The sequence below is a fragment of the Ziziphus jujuba genome, chromosome 5, assembly GCF_031755915.1.
Source record: "Ziziphus jujuba cultivar Dongzao chromosome 5, ASM3175591v1".
Classification (NCBI taxonomy): domain Eukaryota; kingdom Viridiplantae; phylum Streptophyta; class Magnoliopsida; order Rosales; family Rhamnaceae; genus Ziziphus; species Ziziphus jujuba.
In genome coordinates, this window is record NC_083383.1 from 748585 (window position 1) to 763231 (window position 14647).

A 14647-nucleotide genomic window follows, 5' to 3' on the forward strand; every position below is an offset into this window, starting at 1 on the left:
TAAACAACTTTACCCACGCTTTGGGAGAAGATAAAATGAATTTAAATTTGTAGACATAGAAAAATAAGTTGGAAAAAGTTAATAAAGTATATCAGGAAGACAAGCATAAACCATGTATATCAGGAGACAAGCATAAACCATGTAGAAAACTAGTATATCAGGAAAGACAAGCATAAACCATGTATATCAGGAAGACAAGCATAAACCATGTAGAGTTTGCGATCTCCTGGTCGAGTGATTTTGCCTGATGGCAAGTACTGCCCCCAGAGTTTCCTTGTGGAAGACTTTCCATCTAGCATTTTCATTTTGGGGGAAAATCGTACTTATTGTACGTGTTTATCTCAAGCTCTGGTTCATAGTGATCACTGCTCAGGCAGTGCTGAATATTTGCCAAATTATGCTTGCAAGTTCATGGCAGCTGCAATTGCTGCAGCTTGGGGTGCCCCATCACTGGTAACAACAGGCAGCCCAGTTGCAGGCACAACAGTAGCTGGTGGTGGTACTGTTAGACCAAGAACACCTGGCAGAGAAGCAGTTTAGGCAGAAGCAAATAGCAGTTGGCAGCGAAGCTGTAGTTGCTTTGCCCTGTCCCTTTACAGTTCAAGCAAAAGGGAAAGAAGAAGATAAAACAATTACAGTCGGGAAGAGAGAAACAAATGTTATAGTTAAATTGAGTCCTAAACTAAACTGCCAAGTAAAGTAGATAGAAACAAAGGAACGGAGACAGAGTGGACCTGGCTGGCAGCAGGCATGAAAATGCGAGCTATGCAGCCTGCCTTCGCAAACATTAACTCCCCTTGTTTGTTTTTCCTATACTCTCTTTCTCTGTTACTGCTCCGGATTTCCATTTATATTCATACTCTCATGATGGCGCCAAAATAACTAGTTTGTTTTTTTCTTTTTCCTTTTATTGTTTTATTTTTCGATACATCCAACAGGACTTGGAAGACACCCATCCAGCTCCACAGCCCAAAGCTTCAACTGTGACGCAATAGTGGGCCCTAGAAGCCCGTTGACTATTGTGGGCTGATATTGGCCCATATTCAATCCAATTATATATATATATATATATATATTTTTTTTTTGTTTTCTGGAATTTGCCTGTTTTCTTAGAAGGATTAAAGGAAACCTATAGGACCAAAAAGATTAGAAAAAACTTTTAGCCAAAAAAGGAAAAAATGAAAACATAGAACGTAAAATTAAAAGGATAATGAAAGAAATTGGACTTTGAGTTGACAGGGTAATTGAAAATTGAGGAAAGGCAGTGGTGGGTTTTGGCTCAAGGCAGGAAAAGGAGAGGGAGATATTATTAAGGGGTACAATGGTCTTTACGGAGTATCGGGAGCGAAGCCATCCGTTCCGTGGTAAAGGCATCAGTGTACAAGTGCTGCTTCCGTTGAGTATGGCCTTGGTAAATGGGAATTGGTAAAATCAAAAAACAATGTGTAATGTGTAATTCCCCTCGCTCCGAGTCCCCCTCACTCCTTTTACCTGCAATATTACGTTACGCAACTGCAAAAGCCTCTGTACGGCGTCGTTCTCTACCCTTTCATTTTCCCTTTCTCCGACTCCGACTGCCTTCTTAGACTCCACGGCCTCAGCTCTGTCTAAGGACTAACGCACGGTTTGTTTCTTGTCTTTTCTTCTATTTCTTGGAACTTTAAAGCCCCGTTTGGTTCTCGAGAAAACAAAAAAAGAAAAAAAAAGAAAAAAAAGAAATTTCCAACTTTGGCGGGTTTTCTTTTTCGTTTTTTCTTTTTGTTTTTGACATTTTAACTAAGCTTTTACAGTGTCTGAGAGTAAACATGGATAGGGGTTTTGATTAGCATAGGGCATTACAAATGCCTTTATTTTCATATATAATATATATATATATATATATTTAAAATGTTGTTAGATCACTGGCAGTGCATGTCGTTTTCTTATTATTCTAATATTAGTATATGATAGAGATTACACAAACCGAATATTATTATTATTATTATTAAAATTAGAGCCCGTAGAAGGGTAGAATCAATACGGGGAGAGATGGAAGATAAGGAAAAGATGGGCCAAGATTTGCCGAAATGTTCCGACATCGAACTTGTTGATGCGAGTGTTCAGCAAGAAGAAGAAAAAGAAGAAGAAGAAGAAGGAGAAGAAGAAGAAGAAGAAGAAGAAGAAGAAGCTCCTATTCCGCCAAAGGAGGATCAAAACCCTAGCCCAAGTGAACCCTTAACTCACCCACACAGAGGAACCAAGCATGACGACGACAACAAAAACGTCGAATTGCCTGGTTCTGACGCTGTAAAAGTTGATACCAAAGGCAATGCCACTGCTGCTGGTCTTGGTGAATCGCCAGACGATGGAAAAGGCAATGGCCGTAATATTGTTGTTGAAAATCAACCTAAGCCCCCAAAATTCACTTCTCCTGACAGATTTTTTACTCCCAAAGCTGTTGATAAAAATGTGGGCGGGGTCAATAGTGGTTTGGATGATACCGAGGTACTTGATATGAGAAACAGGCACAACAATTTTTATATTATATGTTTTTACTTTTCTTTCTCTATCCTGAAAATATTTGGGTAAACGTGGAAGCTCTTGTCAAAAATAAATAAATAAATAAATTTCGCTTAATTTTCCTCTTATTGGGAAAAAAAAAAAAAATTGTTTTCCCAGATGGCCGAGGTTGAGGAGTATGCGACACCGGAAGATGGTTCAACATCTGAGCGAGCAGCATTTATGAAGGAGCTGGAGAGTTTCTATAGGGAGAGAGCATTGGAATTTAAACCCCCGAAGTTTTATGGAGAGCCACTGAACTGCCTTAAGTAAGTTTATGCTGATGGTTATTTTAGCACCGCGATTTTTCAATTTTGTTTCTTTAAGTATTTCGTAATTTTAGTTGTGAGCTTACTCGTGCTTGCTTTTCATGGAGTGTAGGTTATGGAGAGCTGTTATTAGATTGGGCGGCTATGATTTGGTACATATGCATCTTCTCTTTTCATTTTTTGGGCGGAGTACATGATACATATGCATCTTATTGGTCTTCTAATTACATGTACTTAGGGTTGGTATACCCTAGAGCTTTGTCCACTATTTTCAGCACTCTGTTCCCATATACAAAGCATTTAGAAGAAGAAATCTTCCACAATATTACGGCAATCTAACTATATTCTTTCGAATACATAGGCTGAACACTTGGTTTAAATATTTTAGAGAATTGGATGTTCCAAGTTCAATTTGAATTTAGTTACTTTGGTGCTTAAACATTCTAATATAATGGGTGTTGAGTTGTGTGTTTCCACAAACGTATGATGGACTGCTTGTACAATTTGGGTTTTAGGTGACTGCATCAAAGTTGTGGCGGCAAGTAGGAGAATCTTTCCATCCTCCAAAGTAAGAAGTTTACAAAACATAACTTTGGCTATGTGATTTAGCCATTTTCCTGTAGCAGCACTTATATTTTACAATTTGTATGCTGCAAAGAAACAAAGACCAATAAAGGGAAAATTGCACTCACTATTGTTATTCCCATTAAGTTTTTTTTAATCTCTTTGTAAAGCTGTTGACAGTTCACAATTATTTGCAAATCACTTTTATTACAAGTGCATCGTTCTCTTACTGGGTAAATATTCCACTCAATAAATATTTTCTTCTCCTCAGGACCTGTACAACAGTCTCTTGGACATTCCGTATATTCTATGAGAAGGTAATTTTTGTTTATTGGGACAATATAATCAGCCAGTTTAAATCTTGCATACTTTGGAAACACTTGATCCATACATCGTCCTTGACCTGTAATGATAAACTGCAATTTATTTTTATTTGTTTCTTCTGTTATCAGAAAGGCATTGATGGAGGGATTATTGACATTGGAAACTCACGTTAATATGCTTGTTGCTTCAAATTATATATATATATATATATGTTTAATTTTTGGAAAAATAATCAAGAAGATTGTTACTGGGTAAATAGGTCATGGGAAATGGATAATATCTTTCCAAAGGCACTTAAATTCCATTCAAATTGAAAAGAATGCATTCTGGTGGGGTGTGTGTGTGTGCGCGAGGCATGAGCGAGTGCATATGTGGTTTTTTTTTTTTTTTTTTTTTTTGTTGTTAGCATGGTTTTCTGGATATCTCTAACTCCTGAAGTTCTCTATTTGCACAGGCGCTTCTGGAATATGAAAAGTATAAGAGGCAAATTGGTGAGATTCAACTTCCCGTGGGATCCCTTCCTCAGTCCACCAGTGTTGAGAAGGAGGTAGAATTTACTATAATGTAATTTAGTTCTTCAACTTGGATTATTATTAACTCCTACTGAAAAATAAAAGGTAAAAAAATAAAAGATTTATAAGTTGCTAATTGGATTATAAAACCAGACTCCATTTCTATTAATTGGCACTACTTAAGATAAAATGCTTGAAAACTTATCACAAAATATATTAGTACGAACAAATAGTGATATGTTGTGAGAAATTGGATATTGTCTTGAGATTTCAGTTGTATGTAGCGATGTTTGCTCATCAAATTCTAATACAAGCTGAAGCAGTATTAAAAAACTTACTCTGGCAGCCCAGTGAGTGCAAGTACGAGTGTTACTTTGCCCTTATATGCCCTGAATTATTCTTAACAATGCTGTAAACACACTTCTGATCTGGAGAAAAATGTCAGCTAGGTATTGGATCGACTCTTAGTGAACATGAACATGAAGTAGTTTCTATTCCTATTGATTGATTAATTAGTAGAGACACATAGGCTATAATTGGAAAATATGAATCCTTTTATCAGTTTCCCTTGAAATATTAAGAAATGTTACCAAGTGATGAAACGATGAGAAAATTAAATAATAGCTTACAATTGTTGATTTTTTATTTATTTATTTATTTTATATCTTGCATGAACAACTTCAATTCCTGTTCATACGTTTGAATTGATGAAGTGTTACCCTCTTCTTAATTTTTCAGTCTGTTTATTGAGAAAGGTGATATCAAGGTCTTTATTACCTCTCAGGGAAATGGTCATGGAGTTTGTTAGGCATGACGTTAATTGATGAACAAATATTAGAAGGCTTCCTGTGCTATATATATTTTTTGCTTAATTGGTAGATAGTTTTCTAAATTTTAAGAGTTTGATTTGAAGGCAAGTGGTTACCAGGCTCAAGGATCAGGCAGAGCACGAAGGGATGCTGCAGCTCGTGCAATGCAGGGTTGGCATGCTCAACGTCTTCTTGGATATGGAGAGGTTGCTGAGCCTGTCATTAAGGTCCATTGTAACTCTATGTGCTCACAATTATAATTTGCAATTATTATTAGTTTCTTATGCATAGCATACTTTTATACTCAATTAAAATGCTGGTCAAGATTAAATATATTCTTTCTTTCCTTTTTACTTGAATAGGACAAGAACTTAAATTCTACAGCAAAGCGCGAAAAAAATCTCAGAAGCATTGGTATGATCCCTGGCAAGTAAAATCTTTTTGTTCAATCTTTGGTTGCATGCCAAAGTGCGTTTACATTATATATATATATATATATACACACTTTTTTTTGTTCTATCAGGTTCACTGAAACACAAGACACCAACTAACCTGGAGCATTCTGAGAAAACTATAACTGTTGAAGCAGATAAGCAGTTACGATTGCTGATCATATCTCGTAGAATGGTTCAATTTGTTTCCATTGGTTAATTGGTTTCTTTATAAATATTGGCTTTTTAGGCCTTTGGTTAGTTTAGTTGTTGTTAATAGTTTTCTGGATTGTTTTAGAAATACTTTCTCCATATGAACTTCACTTTTGAATGTGATAGATTGGGAAATCATTTTTTTCGTTTGACAAGAGCAGCATCTGTTGGTTATGCAAAAAATATCTCCTTCACTGCCTTGACTTTCATCTGTCCCTTACTGTAAAATGGAAATTGAAAAATCTGTACAAAATGCTTTTGATTTTTATTTTGTATTTTCTGATCAAGGCTACTGGTTTTCATCTGGTAGACTGGTCACAGCAGTTGTTGATGTTGGACCTCCAGCTGATTGGGTGAAGATCAATGTTCGAGAAACTGTAAGTCTTTTTTTGGTATATTTCTCATAATATTTTTCCTTAAATTGAATATAAACTTAATTTGTGGACATTTTCTTTTGGTGTCTTAATTATTTGCGTTTTATCTATGCTCAGAAAGATTGCTTTGAGGTTTATGCACTAGTCCCCGGGCTTCTGCGTGAGGAGGTCAGTAATTTTGAAACCATTCCTGTCTCATTGTTGTAATCTTCTCTGGTGGGTTATGAGATGGATATTACATATATTCAGTTTTATTATTTTGGGTTTGAGTATATCAGATAGAGAGAGCAGCTGCAATGATGCAGGTTCTCATAAATAAAAATATTAGTTACTAGGAATTTAGGTAGGTGGATCATCTCAGCAGTCTATATTTATCTGTGGTCGGTGGTACATTCTATGTATAATGCCAATGGTTAAGGATTTGTGTAGACAGTGAAATCAAGTGGTGGAAGCACCTTTTTTTGGTTGAGTCCTGTCATTCTGTCTTCCTGCTTAAAGGAAACCATTCTGCATGGTTGATTGTATTTGTGGATATTGCTAATAGTCAAAAATTTGTATCGACAATCAAAATGAAAATCCACTCATTTGTTTAATTATTCCCGGATGGGATATGTTCGTCAAATCCTAAATTTATGGGAAATTCAGCTGTGTGTCATACTTGGTGAACTCTATTTTGGTCAACATCACGAAGCTCCATTCTTGGTTGTAATTCACACCTGCAATGACTGCTGCTTTGGTTTACGGAAATTTGGACTCCTTTGTATGTTACTATTCATGCATGCATACTATTTAAAAAAATAAAATAAAATGAAAAATTGAGATGGAGAGAACAGGAAAGGAAAAGTTGGTATATTATTTTTCTTAGTTATTCAGATTGAGAAAGGTTAAGTACTTAAGTGTATTCTATAATTGAGCGTGCTACTTGGCGTGAGGTACTTGTGTGTAGTCATGTTTTATGGTGTGGTACAGGTGCGAGTTCAATCAGATCCAGCTGGCCGTTTGGTCATAACGGGTCAACCAGAACAACTTGACAATCCTTGGGGTATTACACCATTTAGAAAGGTACATATTTGACTTCAATTTTGATTGAGAATCTAAATACTGCCATTTGCTTTTTAATTATTGTTCATGGGTTAGTTAGATCGCGATTACAGAGCCAGCTCCTTGCTTCTTGTGAGTGTAAATTGGTCCCTATATTTTTGTGCATTTGTTATATATCACAACATGCAATTTATGTTGTTACTTTTTATGTTTTTGTTGGAAAATAGTGTGTTAATAAAGAACTGTTTACCACGAAATTTATCTGGTTTTCAGGTTGTAAGTTTACCTGCAAGAATCGATCCGCTGCACACATCTGCTGTGGTTAGCCTGCATGGTCGACTGTTTGTGCGTGTTCCTTTTGAACAGGGATCAATTTGACTAGTTGCTTAGTTGCTTAATTGGGTCGGTTGATGAATATTTCTCGGTGTAGGAGTCGAAAATTTTTGGTGAAACCAAGGATAGGAGGTCAAGTTTCGGAACTAGTTGCATGTCGAAATGCTATATATATATATATATATATATAAATATATATAATGCAAATTACGGCTAGTTTGTTTCTATTTCAGCATTTCTTTCTGCTTTCCTACTTCAGCTGCCTACCATATATATATAATGATATATATATATATATATATATATATAATGCAAATAGAGAAATGTCTTGTTAAAAATTTTTATTTATCGTATAAACTTTGAAAATATAAAATGTTTCTAAAGAAAAAAAAAATTTGAAAAATAATAATTGTTGCTGTAAAAAAATCGTTAATTTTAAAAATAAGCAGATGGTGTTTTAAGCAATGGGAAGGTGCAAAAAGAAATAAAATATCTTGCACATGAGGCCGCCTGATTGCTGATGCAACTTTGAACAGTTTTCTTTTGTTGCCTTCCATTATGCTTCACTTTACAAACGTTTTTAATTGGAATTTAAAATCCAAGAAAGCAAGAAGCCGATATTCCCTTACTTACGACCACATCGTAAAAGAAAAATTGGTAAAGAAACTGGGTCAATTAATACTATATATTGTCAATTAATTATACGGTTAACGTTGGAGGTGGAAGCCATGTCTTTTATGGCCCCCCGAATTATTTTTACTCGGAACCCATTTCCTAATTTACTTCTTGGAATTAATTAATAAAACAATATTAATTGATTTCTTGCTTAATCATTCATAATTTATTTAACTTCATCGGAGTTTATGATATGATGGACGTTCATTATCTGGGTTTACACTTTACAACAACACTAGTGGTCTCTGTCTTTCGTCCAATCATTTGTTATCGAAAAGCAGAAATTGAATGATGTTCGAAGTCTCAATCTGGGACCCCCTATATAATTACATTTTAAGGAAGTAATTAGACGAATCGAAAGATGATTAGATATAATATAACTACATAAGCAGGTGAACTTAATTAATTAACAATATCTCTATATCTTCTTATTACCAAAATATATATGTATATATATATATATCTCTATATCTTCTACTATATGGTTTTAAGGACTAGAAAGCAAAAAATTACGAAAGAGTTAACGTACAGAAACAATATGGGGGTATATTCATAACAGTACCCACCAAAAAAAAAAAAAAAACTCAGGTTTTGGAGTGGGCAGAAATTATGGAAAATAAAGAGGATCAGGTATGTAATTGGATCTGCAAGAATCAATATCGTGAGTGTATATGTTAATATATATGTACTTTTTGGACCTGCAATATCATATATATTTGCTTAATCTACAGTTAAAAATAATAATAAAAAAACTCAGATTATAAAGTGGGTAAAAAAATTAAGTAGAAAAGATTAGCTCCAAACCATTAACAGTAATTTCTCATTAAGACATTCAAATAAATTTTAAATAAAAAAATTTTTCATCAGTATTTGGATTTTTTCGAAGATTGAGATTTAAAAATGTATTTGGATATTTTTCAAATACATTTTAACATGAATTAAATCAAAATTATCAATATCATATCAGTCTATCTTTAAAATACATAATAGATTTTATTTTAATATTTCTCTTCAACTTTTATTATCAATCAGTCAATTTTGAAGGATTGAGATTTAAAAATATTTGAGATTTATATAAATTTTGATATAACTTTTAATATTTTACTAAACTCACATCAAATCTAAAATATAATTTTAAATATCCGTTCTTGAAAGATTTAAAAAATAATAAAAAAAATGCTAATTAAAATTTTATCAGGATATATAAAATTTTAAACTTCTTTTCTGGCCTTGCAATATCATATATATTTGCTTAGCCTACATTTCCTAATAGATAAAGTCAAGAAAATTATGAACGCTCAGAATCTAAAATTCTTCTTCAATGCGGACACATAAAAAAAAACAATTGTTTTTCGCATCGTTTATATGAATGGACCTTCTATATATATCAATCATTAATGCTGCATTTGATCATAATGGACCTTCTATATATATCGATCATTAATGCTGCATTTGATCATACTTCCTTCGCAACTCAAGAAATTAAAGAACAAATTAAACAAGTACGTTTTTCTATAATTAATTAGAACCAACCTTCCTCACTTAGTTACTTAAATAAAGACCACAGCATGTTGTTAATTAATTAAGATGAGGAGACATATGTTCTTCAATCGATGGCTGGAAATTGCACATATATATATATATATATATATAAATGTATGATGATGATGATGATGATGATGATGAGGCCAATCACCACAACTCCTACAACGAGTGCATTACTTAGCTCGATCATGTGCAACTAATTAATGAGATAATTAATTTATGAACTCAAGCATGCGAAATTAAATAGCTAGGTAAAAATTAAAATTATATAAGAATTGTGGACAGTGCATGCCAGATCCCTTGTGATATAGGATAAATTATTCTATAAATATATAAACATATGGTTCTTAAAGGAACATCTTGACAGACGCATGCACTACTATATATAATATTGATTATGCCAAAAGTATATATATATATATATATATATATATATAACTGAAAGAGAGAAGGTTTTTTTTTAGTACGTAGTTAGTTTCTACTGCTGTAACGTTTAGTCAGAAAACTGTTTTTGTTTTTGAAATGAGACAGATGCTAAGTTGGTAGGAGATATCGATAAAGAGATTCATCGTCTTCCATCTTTAATTTCTCGAAGTTGTGATCATCTAGGGTGGTTTTAATTTGCAGCAAAAGAATTAATACACAGGCGCTTTTCCAGGCCCTTTTGCTATTTATTTATATACTATGTTTGGGTAATAATGTAGAAAATTATCAGCAGTGGAAACCGGTGGACTAGCACACAAACTCACAAGCAACTACAACAAAGATGTCTGCAATACTAAGGGGGCCGACAGTAATCTTTGGAGACATAAACAAAGAATGTGTATATATATACAATTTATATATACAATTTTGACATGTTAGAAAAATAATTTCTACTCTATATTAGACTTTTAATGATGTGCAATAGGAAGTACTAAGTATTGCTATTTCCTAATGAAAAACACAAAGAAATTAAAGATTTATTATTATAATAATAAATATACCAATTATTCTATCAACATGAATACAAGTAATGAAGTATTAATATATTTTTTATTTATATTTGATTATATTTATCCTTTAAAAGGTTAATTTATTTCTATTTAAATTATATTGAATTTTCAGTCAATAAAACAAAAGCAAATCATCTTTCCTATGTTTATAAATTAGATGGTATCTCTATCATTGTTGTTGTTGTATGAATTAAAAAAACTAAATGTGTGTGTATATATATATATATATATATTATGCATGAGAAATTAACTGATTTAATATATTAGAAAAGAAAATTTATATATTTGAATATGATAAAAAAAAAAAATAGTAAAACCTAGAAATGTGAGTTCTAGCTTGCAGATTCCACATTACAAAGTAGAAATTAACTATAGGAAAATTATAAAACTACATATATGGCCAAGAGAAGAAGAGAGAAAATTTTTGTTATGCCAAGAGAGAAAAAATGAAAAAAGAAATTGAAAAAGAGGAAAGAAGGTTAAATTAATTATACTTGAAGTTACTGACCTCGATGATCAAATGAAAGGAGAGCGATGTCTGTACTGATCATCTGCATTAATTTAACACAGCTAGCTCAGAGTTTCCAACAGTCAAGGCTTCATCAGTTTACCCTGTTGTTGCAGTTAGTATCTATATATATACATATATATATATTTTCTGTCATCAGCGTCATAGTTTCTCTCTCTCTCTCTCTCTCTCTCTCTCTCTCTCTCTCTGTGTGTACATGCTGTCTCTATGTATATAATATAATTACCAAAGATCGATACTAATATAATAAATTGAAAAGCTGAGCTAATGAGCAAAACCCTCTACTTCCTTCTTCATCTTTTGCTTCTGGTATATGTATGTTATATATATATATATATAAAGCATCCACAAATATATAGATAATTAACAAAAGTAAATAATAGTAAAAAAAAAGAAAAAAAAATTTAAAAGGGTGGCCTAGCCGCAGTACCGCCTGAGGCGAGAAAATCACCAGAGAAGGAAAAGGGATAGTTTGCAGCAGGGAAAGGCAAGGCGGCAGTGCTGCTTGCGTCGGCGACTCCTGTAATCCCGGAAGACTGTGAGGCGGTGGGTTGCTGCTGATCGTCGACCATGGGCAGGGGCAACCGCTCGAAAACAGCGTTGGCAAACGAAGCCGCCATCAAAACCACCGGACCGGAGGCCACCAAGGGCCCCACCACACATCCTCCAACCACTTGGCCCTGACCCCCAGCCAAGAATATGGAGAGGCCGCCCGCACCCGGTGGAGCTGGAGGCGGCAGCACCGTCCCCGAGAGGGAAAGTATCTGGAAGCGTCCGTGAAGGGTTACCACAGCGGGAGCTGCCGCAGCCTGCCGCAGGGTGACGTTGAGAACGGTGCCGTTTCCGCTGAGCACGCACACTCCTCTCCCTCTTCGCCTGGCGTAATTGGAGACGCTCTCCATGACATCCGCCCCAGAGGAGACTTCCAGCACGTGCGACCGGAGGGCGTTGGGGCTGTCACGTGTGAGGACAATCGGCGGCTTGGGCTTGTTTTTGGAGCCCTGAGGACGACCCCTGGGTCTGCGCCCGGAAGCATCTGATTCTGAGTGGTGGTGTTTGTGGAACTGCTCTTGCTTTGAATCGGATGAGGGTTGGGGTGGAGGAATAATATTAATGGAGGAAGAGTGCGTTTGAAGGTGATCTGGTCCGAAGAGCTGCTGGACGTAGCCATGAGCTGGTGTTTCTGCTGGAGGTTCGTTGTTGTAACCCGCCATCGCCGCATCTATTCGTTCCCACCACTTATTTGCCAGCTTCTTCTCACTTTTGATTATTACTTTTTCTCTTCTCTTCTAGTCTCTACCCTAAAATTCTCTTAATTTCCAGTACAAAGCAGGCCGAGCCGATTCCCCCCCTCACCAAAACTTGTCTTTATATATAAGCTCACCTTCTCACTCCTTTTTGTCTTCTATATATATACACACACACACTCTCACACACACAATCACAAATCAAGGTCTTTTGTTTTACAACTCCGCGGCTAGAGCCATAGATTTAGATTCCATAGCTAAAGAGATTTTCAGCAAATCATTTGAAGAGAATTTAAGAGAGTTGAAGACCCTGCACCTGCTAGCTAGCGTGATCTAGCCTCCTGATATATTTTATATATATATATATATATATATAGAGAGAGAGAGAGAGAGAGAGAGAGAGAGAAAGAGAGAAAGAGAGAGGGAGGCAGTTACAATTAAGAAATTTGAATGCCTGGCTTCTTCCTCTCTTCCTCGCTGGCGGACAGTTTCTTCTACCATTCAACAAAAAACTAACAGTTACAAACACACCTCTCAAATCAAAGCCCTCAAAATAGGGAAATTAAGACCCTACTTGCTATATTATATACATATATTATACAAAATTCAACCACTGAAACTTGCTAATTAGCACTTGAAAAATCTGAAAAACCTACAACCCATATATTTATATAATACAGCCCTATATATATGTTATGGCTGTTGCCGATCGAATATGAACTATATGTATTTATATGGAGTTGAGACTTAAGAGAGAATCGGATCTTGAAAGAAAATGGATGGATGGAATTGATATATATATATATATATATATATATATAAATCCAAAATAATTGTGTAAGCAAAAGAATTTATGGACTTATCTGATTGAAATTAGGAAGAAAACAAATTTGGAAATCTTAATTAATAAATAAAATAAATGATGAGTAAATAAAAAATTACCCAGTTAAAGTTGGCAGACAGAAGTGTGCTACTGTTAAGCTTGTGAACTGCGAAAGTTGTTCAGGCACAAAATATATATGCAAACAACAACAGATATGGAAATTGGTCCTCTCTGATATGATCAGAAAGAAATCCACGCGCTTCAACGTCTGACTACTGAATTTTGAGGCATGAGTTTATATGAGCTTTTAGGGAGGAAACGGTGCAGAAAAAACAAAACACAAAAGCTTAACCAACACAAGAATGCTCTATATTTACCAAAGTAACACATAATGTCCCATTCCCATAAGTGGGACTAACAACCAACCACCACGCGCTCCTCTATGGCGCGTATATCCATTCATATTTGTAAGGCTAAGACATTTCGTTAATTTGGGATTGGCATATCAATATTGTTTATGCGATTAGGACAGAAGAGACTAGAAGGATCCATCGATCTCATCATCATGCCTGCTCAGAAAAATTAAAAGCAGCAGCAGCGGCATCACACCCTTCCTAATTAGTTATTTTGGAAATTAAACTCTTCGAATTGGAGAGAATATCTTTCTCTCCAATACAAATTGGTTTTTGGATTCTCAAGACGAATTAGATTAAGACTCTTTCGGTAAAAGATATTCATATATGCCAGTTTAATACCCAATCAAATTAACTGGGTATTTATACAACGTTACAATAACATTAATTTACTTTATTATATATTTGCCTGCCAATAAAGTGCTAGATGCGATCTGAATAGTTTGTGTTTTCCCATGAAATTTTTTTAAAAAAAAGTTACTCCTTTCTTAAATAATATATTTGTTTTGATATTTTAATTTAAAGCAATGAGTTTTTTAGTGAAGCTAGCTAGCGCGTGGCTTTTTTTTTTTTTTTTTTTTTGGTTATTTGTATACCTATTAAAAAGTAGTGCATAGAGGGAGTTGGAGAAATCAAATAGGGAAAAAGCATTAAAAAGATGCAAATTACAAATTAGGGTAAGGCATATGTTCCTTTAACCAAGGTTAGTTAACCGTGTTTTAGATAGGACAAAGTTCATTCTTTATTATGCAACTAGCTTTTCTTCGTCGACTATGCTTCCCATCTTTAATAGGCCCTAGCTCATATATTAATAATTTGACACCACTCCAAGCATATATATATATATATATATTGGGATTTTCACAAAAACATTCTCTTATTGATTGTCGGATTAAGCGAATTAATAATAACTATTTGTTATTAAAATGGAAGACATTGAAAAGAAGAAACATGCATGCTTTTTATCTAGAAATTAAAATAGAATTTTCTTTGTCTAACTCTATTGATTATG

The 14647-nt window shown here is 34.4% G+C and overlaps 2 protein-coding genes across 5 annotated transcripts; one reads left to right on the forward strand and one right to left on the reverse strand.

Moving 5' to 3' along the window:
* Positions 1–1206: 1206 nt before the first annotated feature.
* On the forward strand, positions 1207–7635 carry LOC107416079 (AT-rich interactive domain-containing protein 6). Of its 4 annotated transcripts, none has more exons than XM_025073035.3 (14): positions 1207–1624; positions 1995–2484; positions 2659–2807; positions 2920–2959; positions 3323–3375; positions 3643–3688; positions 4150–4242; positions 5136–5243; positions 5379–5442; positions 5540–5612; positions 5971–6037; positions 6152–6202; positions 7004–7096; positions 7349–7635. In XM_025073035.3, the coding sequence occupies exons 2-14, from the start codon at positions 2029–2031 to the stop codon at positions 7451–7453; spliced, it is 1398 nt and encodes a 465-aa protein (XP_024928803.1). In that variant the 5' UTR covers positions 1207–1624; positions 1995–2028; the 3' UTR covers positions 7454–7635. The 4 variants fall into 4 exon arrangements, with proteins under 4 accessions (XP_024928803.1, XP_024928802.1, XP_024928801.1 ...); XM_025073034.3 differs by having other exon boundaries at positions 1217–1624; positions 2004–2484; positions 5121–5243; XM_025073033.3 differs by having other exon boundaries at positions 1218–1624; positions 5121–5243.
* A 1650-nt stretch (positions 7636–9285) lies between these two features.
* Positions 9286–13521, reverse strand: LOC107416032 (AT-hook motif nuclear-localized protein 27). Its single transcript, XM_060816931.1, has 2 exons — positions 13342–13521; positions 9286–12893 (listed from the first exon to the last, which is right to left on the reverse strand). Exon 2 carries the CDS (start codon positions 12364–12366, stop codon positions 11557–11559), a length of 810 nt encoding a protein of 269 aa, XP_060672914.1. The 5' UTR covers positions 12367–12893; positions 13342–13521; the 3' UTR covers positions 9286–11556.
* Between the last annotated feature and the right edge of the window lie 1126 nt (positions 13522–14647).